Source organism: Columba livia, chromosome 1, assembly GCF_036013475.1.
Source record: "Columba livia isolate bColLiv1 breed racing homer chromosome 1, bColLiv1.pat.W.v2, whole genome shotgun sequence".
In the NCBI taxonomy this organism is placed as follows: domain Eukaryota; kingdom Metazoa; phylum Chordata; class Aves; order Columbiformes; family Columbidae; genus Columba; species Columba livia.
Window position 1 is genome coordinate 200,965,796 of NC_088602.1, and position 23,042 is coordinate 200,988,837.

The window sequence follows — 23,042 nt, forward strand, 5'->3', positions numbered from 1 at the left end:
GATTCGATCTAAATTGGCAAAGACTACAAACTCCAAAAATCTCCATCAAACATCAGTCAACTAATAGTTCGGTATATTTGCGAACGTAACCATTAGCCACCTGTCCTACTGCAAAACAGTAGCACATTCAGAAGGAGAAGAAAATTAATCTAAAAATAGCTGCAGCCTACACAAAGAAAAGCAACAACAAAAATTATCCATGAAGAGACCTGCTATACATACAAGGGCCGCCTTGGCCCCTTCTTGGCTGCAGAGTTGTACAAATCACAGTTATTATCAAGTTATCTAACAACACTTTCCAACTTGTACAAAACATACTTTGCCTACCCATCATAAATGAGAAAAGAAATCTTCATGGCTCATTTTAACAGCTTTTCTGCATCAACAAAACAAAGGACAAAGAGAGAATAAACAGAAACACAGCATATAATTGTGACTATAGCTATTTCTCAGAGTTACCTGTGATGTTCTAACATCAAACTATATGAGTTGTTACACAATGAAAGCAGATGGAAGAAGAGCATCACACAACTTCAAGTAACAAAGTGGACTGACTACTATCTCTAAACTACCCCATTGTAAAAGAATAAGTCTCCCACACCCTAGTGCTTAAGCTCATCCTAAATTATGTGAGGCTAATTTCCCACAGCTGTTGCCAGGAGATGCAACTGGCTGCTCCCAATTAAAACCTAAAGAGTAGGACCTGCAGGGGAGCTGCAAACTGCCAACAAGGCTTGGGTGGTTTCATGTTAAAAAATCATTTGCTTGTTTATTTGTAATACTTTTATAATCCTTTCAGTTAAATTGGTGAAAATTTTCAGTCCTCTTTTCCTTAGGCTGTTGTAGCTTGTGCGGGAAGGAGATTGTTAAAGTATGACAAGAAATTACTCTAAAACCATGTAAAAAGGGGACAAGATGCAAAGAGGAGATGAGAGAAATATTGAGGAAGGAATCAAGGAAAAACAAAAATTAAGCAATTGAACTATACAGTGCATAGCGGAGAGGTGAAATACCTGAGTTTATGGAAATAGAAAAATTAGATTTAGAAAGGTTCTATACAGAAGACATGGAGTCACTAGAAATAAAGTGGACACCAGTAGAAAAAAATAAAAGGAAAGAGCTGAACAGTGAAGCAAAGATGGGGAGGTACAAAGGAAAAGAAGAGAAAACAGGCAAAGCAATATTAAAACTTATGGGAAATGACATCTTGATGTGGTACCACTCAGTTGTCCAATAAAAGCACTGCAGCATTTGTCCAAAGAGTCGTATGACACAAGAAGCCGACACCTGCAAATTAAAGTGCACGACACAGACTGCAATATATCAAACTGAAAAGGTTCTAAGAACAGGACAGTGAATAAAAACCTGAGAGACCTGTATTAAATTACAAGTTTGGCCATTATCTTCCCATGAGATATGAAAAATGGGAATATAATACCTCCTACCTTGTCGGGAGGATAAAACTCATTAATTATCATGAAGTGCTCGCCCATTACAGCACTGTGGAGGAAATAAGCAAGTAGAATCTAATTGCTGTTGTAGGATAAAGAGTACAAAAGGTATATTACTGATTGATGGACTGAGGGGTCACAAATTGATTGTTTTATCTGAGAAACTGAGAAATCCAAAGGCCAAAGAATGATTGGTCTTCTCATGCTTTTTTTTTTTTTGTCCTTTTGGTAAGTCCAAGCAAACACAGTCATTAGATTCAAAAAGGTCCATTGAGACAGCAGACGAAAAATGAGAGAGAAGGATCTCCTGAATGTGGAACAGAAATAAGAAGAAAGAACACAAACTATACTGCAGCATATTAACATACACCAGAAAAAATACATGGAATTTAAGTTAGAGAATTTTTCTTCTAATGAAGCTATAATTTTGAAAGGATGATTGAAGACAAATAAAGATTGGCAAGCAGTACATGTGAAATTAATCTATTTTAATTCTTCAACATCTAAAAGTTAAGACCTGAAAGTGTCTGTTGGAGGAACCTGGCCAACAGAAACACACATCTTGAAGTGACTCAACGGACCTTAGACACCTACCTCACAAGAAACTGAACAGCTCTCTAGAAGTATCCAGAGTGACTACCTTAGATATCTAGTTTTAATAAATAAGTTACTGCAACTAATTATTCCTACTTGTACTAAAACAAAACAAATATCATGTCCTGTAATTAAATGAAGGCTTACAGCAAGGAAAAGCAAAAAAGTAAGAATTCTTAGAGAAAGTAAAGAAGGGATGGAAAAGGAAGCTTTACCACATTTCCGAGATGATTCTTTTAAAACCTCTCTCTGTATAAAATAATATGTCACCTAAGTTGTCTCACCCAGTTCACAAATACTGACAAAGGACCTGGAAGTAGAACTCCACCAGTTGTTCAGGCATGAACAGAGAAGAAGAATCTGTGATGTTTGCATGTGTAGTTTAGATTTGGATGCAGGTTTTCCAACAAAAAATTGGTATCAGATCACTGACCATGTCATTCTTATTGCTGCTTCTTTTAACTTAGCATACTGATCACAATGACAGCATAGGAAAAAATACATCTATTTTCACACTTCTGAAGTGTTTTACCAAAAAAGTATTTAACTGATTCTTACCACCCTAATGAGATGCAAATCATCAGTAAGCACACCCACAACTTTATATTTCCAACAAAGTGCTACACTTAGAATACAAATTTTTCTTGGTTGCTAAACTGCATTTATCTAATAAGCCTCAGCCTTACTGATGAAAGAAAATCATTTCAATATTTCACAATTTTTTAAGAAATATTTGCTTAAAAATTTTAATAGTGAAAAACTTGAGACTTATGGAAGAAACTTTCTTAGGAGGTCTATGTTAGTATTTTCTGAAATACTAGGCCTTTACAGAGGATCCAAATCTAATCTGCATGTATAAATCACATCTCTAAAATAACTGTTCTTCTATAATATAAAACCATAGAATCATAGAATGTCCTAAGTTGGAATGACCCACAAGGATCATCAAGTCCAGCTCCTGTCCCTACATAGGACAACCCCACAGTTCACACCATGTGTCTGAGGGTGTTGTCCAGTCTTGAACACTGTCAGGCTTGCGGCCGTGACACCTCCCTGGGGAGCCTGTTCCAGTGCTCCAGCACCCTCTGGGGGAAGAACCTTTTCCTAGTGTCCAACGTAAACCTCCCCTGGCATATCTTCCTGCCATTCCCTCAGGTTCTGTCATCGATCACTAAAGAGAATAGTTCGGTGTCTGCCCCTCCTCCTCCCCTTGTGAGGAAGCTGTAACGCGCTGAGGTCTCCCATCAGTCTCCTCCAGGCTGAACAAACCAAGTGACTTTAGCCACTCCTCATACAGCTTCCCCTCCAAAGCCTTCACCAACTTTGTAGCCTCTTCTGGACACTCTCCAGTAGCTTCATATCTTTTTTAACCTGTGGCGCCCAGAACTGCACACAGTGCTGCAGGTGAGGCTGCACCAGTGCAGAGGGGAGAGGGACAATCATGTCCCTCATGTCCATTGCCTAGCTGGCAATGCTGTGCTGGGTGCACCCAGGACACAACTGGCTCACTTGGCTGCCAGGACACACTCTTGGCTCATGTTCAACTTGCTATCAACCAGAACCCCCAGATCCCTCTTTGCAGAGCTGCTTTCCAGCATCTCGTCCCCTCAGCCACGGTTTCCATGTCCCAGGTGCAATATCCAACACGTGCTCTTGTTGAACTTCAAGCAGTTGGTGATTGCTCAGTTCTCCAATTTGTCCAGAAATAAGACTTATTTTTTATTAAGAATTAATACTACTTTTGTAGCTAAAGGAGGATAATATTTAGCATCGTTATGAAATATTCACCTCTCTAAATAACAAGAATCATAAAACCATAGAATCATAGACTCATTTAGATGGAAAATACCTTTAAGATCCTTGAGTCCAACTATTAACCTAACACTGCCAAGTTCACCTCTAAACTATGTCTACACATCTTTCATACTCTTCCAGGAATGGTGGCACAGCCATTTCCCTGGGCAGCCTGTTCCGATGCTTCACAACTCTTTCCGTGAAGAAATTTTTCCTAATACGCAATCTAAACCTCCCCAGGCACAACTTCAGGCCCTTTCCTCTCATCCTCTCACTTGCTACTTGGGAAAAGAGACCAACACCCTCCATGTTCCAACCTCCTTTCAGGTAGTTGCAGACAGCGATAAGGTCTCCCCTCAGCCTCCAGGCTGAACAGCCCCAGTTCCCTCAGCTGCTACTCATCAGACTTGTTCTCCAGACCCTTCACCAGCTTCATAGCACTCCTTTGCATGCAAAGAAACAGAATTTGAGTATGTTTCTGTGAGATGAACATGTCCAGCCCTTTCTCAGGTATGTTGAACTAACAAGGTATCAGTGGATGAGTTATCTGAGACTTGGTCTTTTCATGCTGCAATTAGAACTCATTTGGAACCTGTTACTGGCATCTCCCTTAGTCAAAATAATTGTTGTGATTGGCTAGCCAAAAATGTTTAAATGACGGTCAGAAAGCACATGGTCTCCAACCATAGCTTGTAAATACAGTACTTTCTTGGTATCTCTTTCCTATGCATTGTTTTCTGAACTTAGAATTAAATAGAGAGATTGAAAGCAAAAGAAACAAAAACGCTCCTTTTATTTTTCCTTTCCCTCTTTAACTTTTTAATTTGAGGACTCTTACGAAGGAAAGAAAAATACTTATCCTAACACATATAGCCTTAGAAACATATCCAGCAGAACCACAGTTCTCAGTGATATATTTTTTGTCTTTTACAGAGTCCATATAACATAGATCTGCAAAACATTCCACCTTAGTAATCTGAAATTCCTAGGACTTAAAGTTTTTAGTTGTGATACAAAACATTTCAAAATAAGAACTCAAGCTGGTTTTGGGTTTTGGTATTGCACTTGTTGCAATACCAAAATATTGCTGATGCCACATTGCAGTGTTACTTGCTTCTTGAGAGACTGGCTCTGACTCCCAAGGAACTATTCTTAACTCAGCAATAAAGGTTCATTCCAATAGTTCAAAAAGACATTAAAAGAAATAAAACCGACACAGAAATACAAATAGGACACCTGGTGGAGATATATATGTATATGTTGTGTGTGTGAAATCAGAATGAACTCTAGAACAGTATTTCCTTTCCTGCCTTTCCTACCCGATTTGGATTCCTGCTGTAGAAGCAGTCACCTCAAGACCTTTCCCAAAACTATTTAGTCACAACAGATACAGCAGGGTCTTTTAGTTCACGCCATAATCTATCATCACTAGATGGAACATTTAGATTCAAAATCCAACACTTAAGCTTTGTAATCATGTTTCCAGAGTGATTAGCACCTGTAATCCCAGTGAATTTAATAAAAACAGACTAATATCTTTCAAATGTAGGTTGGCTGTAATTAATTATACTTAAAGCATGCAAATTTTAAAATTCTGGACAGTAGACTTGTTTTTTGCATCTGAATTCCAGTACTTGTAACTCCACATAAGCATATCAAATAGCTCTACTTGACAAGATCTATGTACCTTATTTAATTGCCTTACAGCAGAAGCATCAATTACAATAGTGTTGCCATCAATCTCTAAAGAATACTTGATTAAAAAGTGCAAATGAAGCATGCTGGCAATTCTGATTAATACATTTACAACATTTTTTCTATGGTTTTATAAATTAAATCTATAATGAAGACAAGCAGTTTTATTATCTCAAGTGAAGGTGAAGATAACATGTAGTCTCCCCAGAAGACATTTAGATTTTTAATAGTTAAAGCCAGATAGGAAACTTAAGCCACTTAAAATAAGACTTTTAGTAGAACCAGGAATTGAAATATCATACTTTTTGTCTAAAACTTGGGACTGGATTTTCAATTAACCCAAAGCTTATTACAGTCACTTGAGTGAGCACAAAGTGCATGAAAATAGTTATTCAGCAATATTTTACATCTGCTTTCCACTCATGTAAAAAAAAAAAATCCTACAAAGAATTCAGAAAGAGATAATATGAGCTTGAAAATGGGGCCAGAAAATGGTTCCTTCAGAGTAAATTATTTGCATTTATAATTTTGATTTTCCAGTCTTATAATTACAATTTCGTTTCATTTCAAAAACTGAATGATACTGCTGTCAGGTTCAGGTTTTTGTTTTTCCTCCCAGCATATTCTCTGCCTGATCAGTAACTCAGACTGTATGAGGGAAGCCAGACCTTCAGAATTAGAGCATAGGATATCATTTGGCTCTTGATGAAACTTTTAAAGACATTTTAAAGTTTCTTGGTTGCTTACTTTTGCAAAATATTTAAATGTTAGTCTGAGAGTTTAATCAATCTTTTCAATCCCTTAATTTTCTGAGATTACAAGCAATGAAACAAAAATTAACACATTACTTACATCATTCTGATCATCTTTTGCATTGTAATAGACTATGTCATTATTCTGTAAGAGAAAGAAAATAATTCTGTTAGTTCAAAATTGAAGAATAAAGTTTACCAGCAACAACTTGTACTAAAATACATTTTTTAAAAATGCATTTCTTTATGTATACTCTTTTAAATATGAGAGAATCAGACCTTTGCTTGCTCTCTGTTGCATGTAATATTTCCCACACTCTACGTTTAGCATCATTTAATGCTTCTTCCATTTAAAAGTACAGACAGCATTTTTCCCTTTAAAAGTACATACAACATTGGACAAAATCTACAGCTTGTGCCCTGGTTTCAGCTAGGATGGAGTTAATTTTCTTCCTAGTAGCTGATATAGAGCTGTGGTTTGGATTTATTATGAGAACAATGTTGATAACACACAGACATTTCAACTGTTGTTAAGCAGTCAAGGACTTTTCAGGTTCTCACGCCCTGCCAGGTGCACAAGAAGCTGGGAGGGGACACAGCCAGGGCCACTGACTCCAGCTGGCCAAAGCGATATTCCATACCACGTGACATCATACTCAGTGTATATTTTGAGGGATGTTTTGACTTATGGTGTTTGCCTTCCCAAGTAACCATTACATGTGATGGAGCCCAGCTTTCCCGGAGGTGGCTGAACGCCTGCCTGCCCATGGGAATTGGGGAATGAATTCCTTGTTTTGCTTTACTTGTGTGTGCAGCTTTTGTTTTACCTATTAAACTGCCTTCATCTCAACTCGTGCTTTCTCACTTTTACTCTTCCTAGTCTCTCCCCCATCCCATCGGGGGAAATGAGTGGCTGTGTGGGGTTTACTTGCCAGCTGGGGTTAAATCATGAATTGCTCATAAAAAAACTTTTGTAAACTGTTTCTTTTACAGACACAAGCCTCTTTCTCTATGCAATTAGGTGATTTATGCACCACAACATCCAGCAGGCAATAGACACAATGAGGCACGGGCATTGCTAAGTGGTTTAAGTATTTGTTGCAGACACATTTATTGTTTTGTTCACTTCCCACGGTGAAAATAAAGACTGGGAAAAACATCACAGGAGAGTCTGGCTGTTGGAGCGTAGAGTGGATACTGGCAGCCCTGTGCAAACACTGTACCATGTAATTAAAGCAAAGCAATGAAGGAGAAGATTACTAGTTAGATTTCTAGTTTCCATTGCAAAATCAGTCAGAAACGTCATTCAGTGTAATGTCTACAGCGGCTTGAAAATTGGGGTACTTCCTATGGAACACATTTTTATTTTCTCTTGAAATATTTCTGAACCATTTAAAAGCCTTCGAGATTGAGGCTTACTGGAGTAGCATTCCACTAAACGGAATTGCTGCAATGTGCCCTATATTTGCTTTTATACTTTCGGGAATGAAATTAAGCAATTTTGTGTGCATTTCTGTATGAAATAAACATACATATGTGCATAGCATTTTTTGAAAGTCCCATTACAGATTCTGAATAAAGGACCAGAAGTTCAATTTTTTTCATGTCCAGAATTTTGTTTAAAATAGATGACTGGTGCTAACTTCTAAAAATAGCTTTAATTTATATTTTCAATTCTGTTTATGCTAATATCTTTGGATTTATATACCTAAATAAAAAGTTGACCACAAAACGTTTTTATTCTTTTCTTTTAGAAGTACTAACAGGAACGAATGACCTTGGTAACCATTTGTCAAGTGGGTAAGCCAATAACAATTACTATTTGCACTAAAAAAAAGTACCATAATGTGCTACAAGGTAATACAGTTCATCTTTACAAACTATTGTTTCCCTCCATTCATTATTCATTCTCCTTTGTGACCCTTTTGAGATCCAAACACAGAATATGTTATAGATGAGCTAAATGCCATTTTGAGGTAAATGCTATTAACATGAACTCATCCTCTTTCCTTTTCCTTCAAAATGCATTTTTCCATCAAGATACATTTTTATCGTCAAGTCAATTGGTTTTGTATCTCTACCTGGGTAACTAAGCCAGATCTCAGTGTGTTACAGACAGGGGAGGAAACAGCTTTCATCATTAAAGACCAAAGATAATAGTTGTTTCACTTGCTACTTGATTGTTGTAAACGGAAGTTCATGTGAAGCTTGTGGAGGCCTTCAAGTAAGTTAGAAGAAACAAAAAAATCAATTTGCTTTGGATCCTCTTTACTTTGTATGTGGCTGAGTACAAAGTAATTGTTCTGTAAATAAATTGATCCGTTCAAACACACGTGATTCTTTAGCAGGCAAAATTTAAAACCACAAAGGATCCACCTCTGAGTGGTTCTAGCTGGAAATGACAGCACAAGTGTTTTCAGCACAAGTTGATCTGTTCATTTTTTAGTTTTTATTTTTTAAATACGTGGTTCCATTTCAGAAAATGGGAAAATAGTACTTCTCTCACCACACCTCGTTATGCTATGATGTTATGCTATGCTGTGCAATGTTACGTTATGTTATAGAGTGATAGAATTATAGAATCATTTCAGTTGGAAGAGACCCTTAGGATCATTGAATCCAACCATAACCTAACCTGACTCTAGCACTAAACCATGTCTAAACCTACCACTAAACCTCGTCTAAATGCCTTTTGAACACCTCCAGGGATGGTGACTCCACCACTTCCCTGGACAGCCTGTTCCAATGCCTGACAACCTTTTCCATGAAGAATTTTTTCCTAATATCCAACCTGAACTTCCCCTGGCACAACTTGAGGCCACTTCCTCTGATCGTATCACTTGCTACTTGGGAGAAAAGACCAACCCTCTCCATTCTACAACCTCCTTTCAGGTACTTGTAGACAGCAATAAGGTCTATGTTATGTTTAGAGTAGTTCGGCTGCAGTCTCTTCCCTGGAAGCTTTTGTTCATGAGAAATGAGACCTGGAACAGCAACATAGCCATGCATATCTGGTTATTATGTATATATTCTTTTTGCTTAGTGGTTTCACTTTAAAAAGGAACATTTTCATAAAAAAACAATACTCTTAGGCCTTCTCTTGTATTGACTCCCATCAAGATATCAGTTTATTACCCTATCCCATTCCCAGTGTTCAAGTTTACCCTAACAGAATACCCTGTCATAGAATCATTTAATGCATTGGATTTTTAACAGTCCTCTAAGCATACAATTCTGTTTATCTACTTAAAATTACTCTTTATCACCACAATTATATTTTCCCCCTTCTTTTATATCTTGATTTATTTGTTCAAATTGATCGAAGCTGGTAGGGCATTGCTATCTATTTCTACTGGACTAAACTTTATTTTTTAAATCACATATTAAATAATTATTTTTCAGAAACATGATACATTTACAGGTTAATTAGAATACCCCCATCCCCTCCAAATCAATTATAGTTTGTTAGGCTGTTCATATTTTGTAGTTCATTACCATGCCTGGACATATTACCTACACAGTGCATAAACCGACACTGACATGGGTCATATCTCACTACTTTTAATACAGAAAATATGAGGTACAGAGTGCTACAACACACTGAATGCTGTACAGTTCACAAATTAGATTCATGGATCATTTATATCTTTAGAGGACAATTTTTCATAATTTAACCACTTCCAGCTGACAAGAACAAATTGCTTTGTTGCTGGTTCTCAAGTGAGTAGTTTATTTATTTATTAACTTCGTGACACAAAGAATTTGGATCTTCCCACTGTTATTCACTCCTGCCACCAGGTAATACTGCACATCTATTAAGCAAGCCCAAGATACAATGTAAATATCCTAGACATTTATTTTTGTTCTTTATCCAGTAATGCTGAGAGAGGGGTAAATCCTCAGTTATTTCTGTTCATGAATGAGGGGGCAGAGTAAGACAGTCCTGAATTTATGGAGAACAACAACTTTAGGAGACCATATGCATAAATTAGACAGCTTAGCATTGTATCAGTATACAAGTTTACAAAATTTATGCAATTGGAAAGGATATCTTTCACCATCATTAATTCCCCTTTCAAAGCAAACAGTTCCAGTAACTGACAAGGATATCCAAGGCACATCAAAATACATTAAGGGCCAGGTCATAAATGTTTTATTTGTGATTTACTATTTTCCTCTAGTCTATTGTAATCATCTTTTTTCTTCCACACTTTCATTGATATTATTATCTGCTGAAGTTAGATTGCTCCATTGTCTTTACATTGTTTTTCATTTAAATAGTGCTTTGTTTTCAAGCTTTGGGTAGAAAACCATTCCAATAGGAAATGGTACATATTGGGTAGTATTATGACTTCCTAAATTTCACCACACAAAATCCACAGTTCCTGGTTTCTGTGATGTCTGTATATAGAGATTTAAAGAAACACGCAGATTTATCAAATAGAAGAAAAGCATTGGAAAATATAATCTTTAAGAATATCTGCAGGTGAAATTTGGAATCACACTAACACTGACTTACACTCGCATTTTGATTCTCTACAAAGCAAGTTTACAGACAGTCTATTGACTCAGGTTTATGTGAACGGAGTTGAAGCTGGGTTTTAATATAACTTTGATAATCATACAGGGTGTTTCAAATAGATGGACCCAATTTCAAAGATTTCTAATTGGGTCTGTCTTTTTGAAACACCTGTATCTTTTTCAATCAAAATCTTTTAAGAGCAACACAAAGTGATTACATTGCAACAAAACATATCTGACTCTAAAGATAATTACATATAATAAATCATTATAATATATCTATGTCACGCTGTCAATAAAAGTTATTCTTTCCTATATTCTTTACCAAGTGCCAAAGATGAAAGATCTTTGTCAGCACTGCCACACAATGGCTTCTGCAGGAAAACCTGATCTGTAAATCCTCTGCTAGAAATTCCAAGAATTGTCCATTAAATATGGACCCCATTAACTGGTCAAACTTCTTTTTCAGTGGAAACACTGCATGTATAATTTTGAAGTATCTGCTGTTCCACAACTGATGTTTGCATTTCACTCATGAAAACAAAACCAAACCAAACCAACCAACCAACCAACCAAAGCAACAAACAAAACCTGGAAATCTTAAGATATTCAACAAACATCTAATTCTGTCTACTCAGAAATGTTGCTTTCACAGAAGATGTGATTAAGATTCCTTATGCCCTCAGGTCTGTATGTGAGGATTCCTAGAGAATCTACTCAACTTTGATTCTGCAATGTAGCCCAGAATGGGGTTAGGCAGGCAGGAGAGATCGAACACCTAAAAGCAATCCTTGGATTTTGTGAGACACTATGATAGACAACCTGAAAATAAATAAATTAAAAAAATACAGGGGGAAGGGGAGAAACCACTTTTCTTCCATTTTTTTTAAAAATACAGTAAGAAATTAATGTAATGTGTTAATTTAGAGAAGCATCATGATTACGCTTATTTCATTAAAGTAGCAGTACTGAAACAATTGTAGATAAGATGTGAGAACAAATATAACTCTCCTTTCCATGACTTCATTTGCTACCGACACGAAAGAAGATAATGAACTCTCTCAGAAAACAGAACAGTTTTTGTGAAAGATCTCCAGACTTCAAACATTTTCTTCAATGAACCACTTCAGGCAAATATAAAATTAGTGTAGTAGATTATATTGCAAATATATATTACTGCATAATTATTAGTGCATGTTTTAAAATCTGAAATTACAGCCAAATATGATTATATGAATTTGATATTAAAACAGAGTATTTCCCATAACTTCTAAGTATTCTATACAAAATGTATAAAAAGCAACCAAAAATAGGCAACATATAAAAGCTCCTTTATATTGCAGTTAACCTGATAGTAGTGATTCCTATGAGATTCTTTTGTTCTGCAGGTAATGAGGTAGCATAAGAAATCAAAAACCCAGAAAACAACAACAAAACATATTACAGATATATGTCTGATTTTGAGTGTTCACTTAAAAAAATAAGTTATTAGAATTATAGCACAAATTTGGAGAACATTTTAAAATCATATTAGTCCCACACACTTTAAAATGACTTAGAACAGTAGTGAAAGAACTGGTAGTCCTGTTGCTCAGCATGCAGCAATAAGAATAATAATACTGGTTTATTTCATATGCCATAGACATACTGGATGATATGAGTGTAAATACCTATAAATGCTAAAAAAAATCTTTCATTCATTTAATTATCTTCTATCCCCTTGCATAAAGATATCGAATTTTATAAGTTCACTCTAATACCTTTAGGGTAATTAATATTTAAACCCAAACTAATAAATACTATGAAAAATAAGCCAGGTAGTTTTAGTTTAATCCCTTACACAGTCTGACATGCAGCTTAAGGCATAATTAGACTCTTCAGAAAAGACAGTAAAATATGGCCTACCACAAATAAAAAATGACATTCATTTCTAAAGAGAAGAACTTTAGGGAGTAAAAGCCCACAAATAGGGAAAAAAGGAAAGAATGCCAACTACTACAAGCTCTTTGTTATAGCTTTGCAATTTTACATAAGTGAAATGGCACAGGTAAAATAAGGGAATTATCAGCTAATAACTTTTTTTTCCCCTTCTGTATCCATGAGTCTAAATACAGATTTACCTTCTTTTTTAAAGTGAACACAAAGGCAATATAGTAAATTAGTTGCAATTATTGTGTCCCAACATAGGCTGCAAGAAGTAAGTTAGAATGTGCATTTAGGACAGGATCTTGAAACAGGAGTTAAACTCCACATATTTTAAAAATTAAACTACTTTTAATTTTTTAAAAATGACAAATATCAAATAGTTCAATAACATCCTGGTCTAGAAATATTTCCCCATATTACCCAAAATATGGGGAAATGAGTCACTTGGGTTAGATATTTTTCCCCAAGATATAATTAGATTAAAGAACTACTTTCTCAGAATATTAAATTTCATACACCAATTAAAATTTTCCAGATCTGCACTATAATTTATGATAAGCCTTTTTCATCGGATCTGTGTAAAGAGCTCTTCTTAAGATTCTGCTGAGACTAATAACTGGCATGAAAAGATGAAGGTGAAGATTACAGGAAATAACATAAAGGATGATTAAAGGTGCCGCATACACTTTGTCATAGAATACACTTTCTTTAAAAGGCAAGAAAGATCAGTTTATTCAGCATTCATTTACAGGTTATTCCTTCACTGAAATTATCAATCTGGAAACCTTCAAATGTATAGGCAGTTTACATGAGATGGTCACTTGTCCATTCACAGATGCATCAGAGTGAAAATTAAGTGATTTATTAACCACCAGTTTCACTTCTAAGGTAATATTCTGGAAAAAAAAGAATCCTTGGGACAGGTGGTTATATCCACCTTAGAAATGGATTATTATGTAAAAGAGTTCTGTATAGTTCTATCCATAGCTTCTCTGGGCAGCGTGTTCCAGTGCCTCACCACCCTCAGGGGGAAGAATTTCTTCCTTATATCCAATTTCAATCTACCCTCTTCCTGTTTAAAACCATTACCCCCTTTACTAAATTTTTAAAATTGCTGGCTTAGAATTTTAAACATTGTGGATGTTTGTGTTTTTTTTTCTTTTAGCTGTTATTGTTGTGGTGTTGTTTGTTTGTTTGTTGTGGGTTTGTTTGTTTGTTTGTTTGAGAATAATATGACATAGAGGCAACATAGCAAATACCTTCAACTTTGCACGTGACTCTCTTCTGTCCACTATTTTATTTCAGTCTGAGACAAAATTCATTGAAGTCAACCGAACAGACTCCAGAACAGGCCCAATATAGACATATGTTTCATGATATGAATAGGAATTCACAAATAATATTACTATAGTCCCAATGGATACAAACACCAAAAACCAATATCCACTCCAATTCAAGTAGAAGATTGATAATATGCCTAAGGTGGTAGGTGGATAACAAAAGATAATGATTCAAAAAGTTATTCTCTCCCTCTCTTTCTACCAGCCAAACCTCCCTCAATATTCTTGCAGTCTCCCCAAAGAATGACAAAAAAGTTTCTTCTGGAGTCAATGAGTTTAAAAGAACTGGCTACACATAGGAGGAGATACAAATAACTGTCTTCTATATTCCTCTATATTCCTCCTCCACTTCTCAAACCCAAAAGCGAGGAAGGCAAAGACAATCCTGACAGACAAATGTCTTTTAATTTGTTTAGTTTTGGTAAATATATTCTTCCAAAAGTTTCAGGAAACTGCTAATCTTCTCATCACAGTAACTCTCTCAAAGTATAAGCAACTGCGAATGGCTTCTTTTTATAAGGTGAAATGCAAATACAAAGCAGATTTCCAGGTGGGAAAATGAAATTAATTTGTTAGCAGTTAATTAACCTCTGTATCACACTATCTGATCTGTTTAATTAAAGCAGCAAAGCATGTTTATTTGAATTTATTCAGCATTACTTTCTTTAGGTGATGAAAGAGCATATAATTAAAATAAAAAATAATAAAGAAAATTTGTCTAAACTGATTGCAGATTATCTAGATTGTAAATACCAGGACTAGTGCAGTGCAGGAGCTGAGTTAAACAATTTGAACAGGAATTTAAACCAGATTCACAGGAAATAGGCATTGGCATTCTGAATTCATACTTGTCTAGCTGCTAGGACACAATGAACTAGTCTATAGCTCTTGCACAATCATAACTGAATATAGAAAATACGCTGCTTCTCCAACTCAAATCCGCAAAACTTTTGAACTCGGGTATACTTGTTTGTTTGTTTGTGTTCTTACCAAGTAACAGGCAAAGCTATAATACAATTTGTCCCCAAAAAAGTGAGTTTGAATTTGTTACATTGCTGCTGTGTTAAATTAATGATAGCCAATTAATAAGATCATGCTCAGGAATGTTGCAAACAGTGGTTACAAAATGTTTATAAGGAACGAACATTTAAGCATATGACACTACAGTGGAGTAAAATGTCAAGAATCTAGGTTCTGGGTGATCCATAATGATGAGTGAAGACATCAGGTGTGTTCCAAGGCTTCTCCAAACCCAGCTGTGCAGAGGCCAGTGGTCCCTAGGAGATGTCTCTGGACTTTCATTATCTCAGACTCCAGAACCTAGAGCCTGAGGATAAATGCTTGTGTCTATTTCTAAAATGATGTTTCCATCATTTTTTGTATGCAGATTCACATTCATATAGCCCACACTTGGAGTCAATACGAAGAAACTAATTATTGCCCAGCAGATAGATCCACAACTACTGAAAAATGCTGATAGGTCATGACAAGAGATGAGGACTCTCAGTGGAGAAACCTTGATTTGCTTACTGCTTGAGTTTTCATCAGATGTTAGCCAGGTAAATGTACAAGGAATGGACTACACAAAAGTGAACTCCACAAGCTACAACTGCCAGTATTACACACGTAAATTTACTCTATTCTAATCCCTCTGGCTGTGTAATGTATTAAACAATTAATGGTCATAAGTAACTGAATTATAACTTTTCTAATTAATTATGATCTACTATATAAAATGCAGAGCATATCCTTAAAGAGATTATTTTGCTTCTGGCAACAAAATGGACACTATTCATCTATAAACAAGGTTATTCTCCCTTCCAGTTCCACACTTGTACCATGAAAAAAAATCTATATATATTCAACATAAGTCTAACAAACTTATTCACAAGCAAAGTCATGAAGCTTGCACTGCAGGTCGTGGAAATCCATTGACTCACTAGGTTAGATACAAAAAGGATATTTATTTTTAGACTAGAATGCCTTCTTTGAACTTCTATTCAAAGGCTGCACACTGTATTTTAAACCTATCATTTAAGCTCCTACCTCCTTGGGAACTGCACAACAGTTAATGACATTAAACCAACAACTAATAATACAAGGGAAAAAAAAAATGAGTCATTTGAAAAATTTTGCAGGAATTTCCAATTAATGATGCTGGTAATTATTCTTAAGCTTGACAATCTAAAGTATGGATTGATAGTTAGATTAATCATTAGTAGTCCATGAACCAACATGTGATCTTAAAGACTATGAAGGCAAAGATTTTAAACAAAAAGATAAAATTTGCTTACGAATATGTCAATTTTGGCAAGAAATTAAGAAAATAAATGAAAAGCAACCACATTATTTCAGTATATGTTTGGCTCTGAACAAATGAATTAATCTGAATTTGTGGTTTGAGCTATTCAAAATATTTTAAGTTACTTAATATAACATATAGCAATCTGTATATGTGCTAATAAAATTTACAAATGTTTTCTGTACTGCAAGTGTAACAACTGTAATCAAATCAACATTATCAAAATGATGTTTCTTTCATCCTCCTCTTAAAATGTGCACAGAAAACGTAGAGATTTAATTCTGATAAACATTGTTTTCCATGGAATATCAATTACTACAAAATGTATGTGTTCATCTTACTTACTAAAAAATGTTTTGAAATGTAAGATGAAAACTTGTAAGACTAATTAGTGTATTTCCATGCATACAGGTGCTTTGAGGATATATGCAATGGTTGAAACGGCTCCACAGACATAGACACATTGTCTTCTGTTTCATTCTCTTCTCTATTTCTCTCTTTATGAAGGAATAGTACATCAAAAAGATAGACCCAGTTTCAAAGTATTATATTTCACGATGGCAACATGTTACAATTACACAAAAATTTACAAACTGTTTAATGGGTTAGCGGGTTTTAGTAACCTCTTAGTTACCCTTTAGTAACCCTAATATCCCATCCTTTCAAATGGTAAGAGCTTCATTCACAGGCAGTTCGTGATTGCAACGATACCGTGATTTCAAATTGGGTCCATCTTTTTGAAACACCCTATATATGGCAAGGTGAATATATTACACAGTCACTGTATCTAAATTCTAAGCAAAATACCCAGACAAGGTTCATGTTTTTTAAGAATCTCACTGCAATACAAAAAAATGCTTACGTTTTGCATAGTTTTCCTTAAACTGCAGCAGCAGAGGGTTTTATATTTCTTTTACTTTCCTCTTTTTTTCCATATGTAAAAACTAAAATACAAAGTGATTACAACTGGTGTTTCTGCAGGGAAATCAAGCACACATTATTTTGTCCTTAGTATTACAATACTGTGTAACACAGGAAAAATGAATTTTCATATATAAATTACGAAAGTCTGATCCAAACTTGGGATCACACCTCACATAGCTGACACTGACCTCTGAAGTTAATGATCTCAGATTTCATAGAAGCACTTGATTTTTTTCCCTGTTTGTATAAGTTCTTCATTTGATTTATTCAATCACTTAAAAGTGTGCCCACAAAAAAAACCTCACACAGTTACACAAAAAAGGAATTGCTATGACTTATCTTCTACAATTTGCATGAAAATCAGGAAAATTAACAAACAAACAAACTCTCAATTTCCTTCTAAATCTGAAAAGTACTTTTCCAAAAGGTAATGAATTTCGAAACATGTTGGACCATGTCTTTTTTCAGACAGCTTTGGTTCACAAATGTGTCTGGCTTATTGACTATTAATTATTTTAATGGACTTCTTACAAAGATAAATCTTATCTGCTTCATTAAGATTTTACTTTAAATGATTTTGTTAGCTCTCCAATATCTTAGAAGGAAAGCAACTGCAGACAGCAGTTTCCAGGCTTTCAGAAATATCCCTTGTTCACCTAACTAATAAAGACCAGAAGGAATCATAATTTAATTATTCAGCTTTGGCACAAGTCTTGTGCATGTCGTGCACTCAATCCCTGCAATAAAGCAAAGCTCCATGACTACACCTTATTTTGGAAGCAGTTCAGAAGCATGAGACAAGCCAGCAGCTGGAAAATGTCATTCATTTTATGATTTAACATAAAACGAAGGAGACTTTTCTGGTTAATCACTACAAGCAAAAGGACCATATAAAAATAATTAAAACATAATTACATTTCTTCCTAATTATTTGACATATTACATTGGTATGCTAGAATTTATGTAGAAAAGCAGTAAGGTTTAAGAGTTATATCAACATCTTGATATTATGTTTCTCATTCTCTATTTTAACAATTGCACTGGGTGAAAAGTTATTTGTGTGTTCTTCCATGGATCACAACAGGGGTTTTCTCTCACCATTTATTTGATGCTTATGCCACAAACTGCAAAGAAATACAGAGACACCCAGACTTATGAATAAAGTGGTTCAGATAAATCGGCAGAGTGAAATGCTTGGATGAGCGTTTGCACTGTCACAAGCACAAGCTGCTTCATTTCAGGGAATCTCATACATCTCTTGACAGCAAACTGTGCAGTTTAAAAATACTTCGTATTCTTTTATTATTATTTTTTTTTTTAATAGTAAAAGGATGTGATTTCTTATCACCACCCAGTCCTGTCACTTTCTAGAGGTAGCAGAGGGGTTCTTCCTTGGTTTTGCTTTTTCACTGAATACTATGAAACACAAGTAAAAACTGCCAATACAAATGTTATTTGAAAATGAGGAACAAACAAAAATAAAGGAAACCAGGTACTGGCTACATCCTCCCGTGCTTTTGTGAAGCATGCTCCAATTGTTGAAAGCATGCACACTCCCTGGTTTCATGCCTTGAAAATATTTTCTTCTAAGCTGCACCACTTCACATTATTTCAGAAACTTTGAACAGGAAAATACACAAATGCACACACACATATTACAGCTTAGAGCCTCCTAGGTATCACTAGCAGAAGTCACCAAACCAGGTCTAGCTTGAACACTATGCCACTTGGTCCAACAGCCAGGTCCATAGATTTGTTCTATTCGGCAGTATAGGTTTATAGAGGTAAGCTTTAGAAATATAACTGAGTTCTAATTTTGAACTTAGTTCTTAGAGAATACCTCAGAGAGGTATGAAATATGCACTAACAAAAAGCCTTAAAAAGAGGAAAACATACAGATTTGAGACTTCTTCTGCTACCGAAGGGTCATTTCAGCTGCCAAAGCCTTGCACAGTTGTCCTTCTGGCCCTCTGCTTTTTGCTACCTACCCATCCTTGGCAAGGGCTAGAAAGTGCTGAATTAGCCAAGGCTTTAAGCAGGTCCCAGGCTCTACTCTAAAACTATCTGTGATTCTCATCTGCATTATCCACCAGTTTTCCTTTTTACCATTCATATCTTTAAAAAGCAATTTTCTATCTTGAGTGCGTTCTCTCAAAACATTACTTAAATTAGCTGAAAGCCTTTATGCAGCAATGTTAGTATCAGCAAATCTTTACAGATATGTTTCATAAATGTCTTACCCAAAAAAGACTGTATTAATGATTACTGCTCTGTAGTTCTCATATCTATGCTGTTCCAGGACTTACTGTGTTTTCCTCAATACAAAACATTATGAACGGTATCCAGACAAAGGAAAGATTTAAGGTAGAATTGCATTGGGAAAAAGAGAGACACCAAAAGAGAGAATGGAAGTGTTTGGAATTAAATCTCCTATGTCCTGTGCTTCCCTATAATAAGAGAAAGAATCTCTTTGCAAGTCAGCTGCCAGCAGAAGAAATGGTAAGAGACATCACTTGTGATTAACACATGTATTGATAATATTTTCAAAATAATTCAGTCTTAGTCTAATATGTGTTTTTTTTTTCTACTGGTATCCCTCACCAAAAGAAAACAAACAAACAAACCAAACAAACCTGTGCTGCAGTAACACAACTCTAGCACAAAATATCTGCATATACTAGCAAGATAAAACTAAGACGTTCTATCTGAAAGGTGGGGAAGTGTTATGGCAAGACTTCATACTTCCTCAGTGCATATTTTGAAATACTTCAACTCCTATACCCGTGGCAAATTGGATGAAGTTAAACTCGTCTATGTGGAGAACATTCAATCTATTAGAAAACTTTTTTTTTGAAGTCTTCTTTCACTTTATAAATAGGAAAAAATCACACACAAAGCATAGAAAGTTTTATCAGAAGAAAACACCAGAATTTTCTGCAGACACAGAAACATATCAATAGAAGCAAGCTCCTTAGTTTTACTGTTCCCATGTGTAACTCTTAAGAAATGCAAAAGTGAAGTTCTTCTCTTGAGAAGTGGTAATGCCCACAGGACTAAGAAGAGACTCCTGCCTGAATTATTCATCAGGGATTATTCATCCATTTTTAAAATAAAAGATCTGTTCTGGATTAGCATAGTCATATTTATGCTTTTTCTCCATATTTTCAAGACAGTTACAAATACACAGTGTTTCACTGAAGTATAATTTGAGACCAGTAAGGTAGGTTAATACTCCTTTCTCCACAAAGATTGGCAAAATCCCTAAATTCAATGGAAAAAAGGGGTCAGGATGAGTGTAACGGGCAACAGAGGGAATGAGTTTGTCTAGGACATGATGGAAACAGAGGAGAGGGGTTAGATCCCAGTTATACAGGCTAGAATGAATGAAGGACAAAGATACTATTAGCTTTGAACTGAAAATATGTGGTAAAGAAGCTTACACACAAAACAAACAGCATCCTTAATGTCCATTTCTAATCCATTTTACTGATTCACCAAGGGTAGGAAAGCAATGCTAAGAATTACTTAACACAGATTGAATTTGAAGGTGAAATGGAAAATAAAAAAATAAAAAATAATTAGCTTCATATGTATTTCTAATTCAACGAACTCTTAGAAAATATTCACAGCTGCAGTCTGCAAAAAGCTTTTCTTAAGATATCATGCTTTTCTTTTGTAAGTTAAAGTACATACAGGCTGTTAATAAATTGAGTACAATAGTACATCTTGCCTTTAATAAGGTGTTTGTTCAGAAAGCACATGAAAGAATCATTCAAAACTAAGGTGATAATAAAGCATTTGTATGGTGTCTTTATAATGAGAATTTACACCTTTCTTTTTTCCTTTCCCAGCTCTTTCCCTCCACCCCTTTTTCAGAAGCTGCACATTTTTTCTGGTCAATAAGTGAAAAGAAGATTAGATGTCTTTTAACATATTTGATTTTTCAGAAAAAAAAAAATGAATGCTTGAAAGATTGAACAATGATTGAAGCTGTTTCTTTACTTCACTCTAAAAGCTTTTTTGGCAAGTTCCCTGTCAGTGAAGCACTTTGCTGTCCAGATGAGATTCTTGTAATGATTTATATTCAATATAAGCATATTAAGAGATGACAAATAACCAAAACCTAATGGCCAAAAGACAGCAGAAAAGCTAGCTCCACTATAGTTACATAGGTCCTTGCTTACATGTAATCTTCATTCCAATTGTAAAGCTACTTTTTGACATCTTTATCAACTTCTTAATTGGCTTAAAGTGTGAAAAGATATATAAATCAAGGATTACAAATGTGATTACAACTGTGTTCAAATTATTAATCACACTATCCTTATATAGGAACACATTAGATCTTAAAAAATGGAACAAAAACATGGAAGAGTTCACCTATGGCAACTCAAATTTTAGAGGACGTCTACAATTTCTATAGGTGTAAAACTCCAGGCAAGCTACCAAGAGGTCTTACCCTTTAGAAGTTTTCTAATGACCTTGAAGGGTTTTTTGCCCTTAAGACTAATTCTTATACCTAACTAGCCTGTCCTATATACTTGTAAGCCACCAGGCATCACTGAGACTTGGTGAAAACAAGATCCTGTTGGCAGTAGGGAATGACAGACAAATTCTGGTGAAGCCCATGTCACACGTCTCCATGCAGACTTCAGCAGGAACGTGTTCACTGTGAGCTTCCACATTCGAGATGAATGTGTTCTGATTCCATATAGAGGTCTCAGGAAAGCAGGGTGAGGGTGTTTCCAGTGCTGTATCTCTCACACACTTTTGAAAAAGCACGATCAAAAAACTTGCCAAAAAATACCTGTTACTGAAATGCTCACCCTACACTTTTCTAAAATGAAAAGGTGTAAGTGATTTGATAAGCAGAGCCACCCCTAAAACCATTGAATTTCAGTAAATATTATTCATTCTTATTTCCTTTGCAACTCCCCTTCCCACCACTGCCAGTGCGCACACTGAGCTCTGTCCCTGGAGTAGAAAGATGTCAAAGGACAAAGAATCACTGACTGAAAAAAGGTGATTTCACTCCTTTCAGTGAGATATGGTACATTTGATTTAAATTATACACAAATGAAAACTATATGTCACTGAAGGTGGCACACAGCTCTTCAGAGAATAAAATATTATCCTCCATAAAACCTTGGTCTGTCAATTTAAATCAATCATTCAGCACTTTTTTTTTTTCCAAATCACATTCGCTTTAGAAGTGTGAGGGCTTATCCAAAGTGTCAAAAGTCAATAGAAGATTTATTTTACTGGGTTTTGGATCAGAGAGTGTTGTGAAGATACACACAGCTTTGACACTTTGCCCGTGGTTAGTGTGGTTAAACTCTCACAAAATTCTGAAGGGTATATGACTGTACTGGGAAAGGATCCCACACCTGCTGTGTGTCTGTGGGGACCGGTTCCCTGTACCCCAGGTCTAGAGACTAATCTGAACAGTATCATTTCCACAGATGCTCTTTACATCCAAGAGGACTATCAGGTGCAAGCAATAAGAGAGGTTTTTTTCTCTTTCAGAAGACAAATGGTGTTAACTAAGTTGCCTCTGTAGAATGAAGCAGCATTAAAGCTGAAACAAAAGTATTGTTTTGTTTGTTTTCCAGCTGAGGCTTCAAGATGCAGTGTTTTAGCATTGCTGTAACATCCACAATAAATTAGAGTCTTGAAAACTAAAATCTTCAGGAGAGGTCAAACACAGAGATTCCTACTACTGCTGCTCTGCTCTTGCAAGTCA

General features: G+C 35.5%; 1 protein-coding gene across 12 annotated transcripts in view; it reads right to left on the reverse strand.

The window, feature by feature from the left end:
* Positions 1 to 23,042, reverse strand: part of CACNA2D1 (calcium voltage-gated channel auxiliary subunit alpha2delta 1) — a 394,769-nt gene that overhangs the window by 174,664 nt on the left and 197,063 nt on the right. For all 12 annotated transcript variants that reach the window (XM_065049199.1, XM_065049200.1, XM_065049198.1 and 9 more), the window contains exon 5: positions 6,387 to 6,431. In XM_065049199.1, coding sequence (XP_064905271.1) covers positions 6,387 to 6,431 — 45 coding nt within the window. The remainder of the gene's footprint in view (positions 1 to 6,386; positions 6,432 to 23,042) is intronic.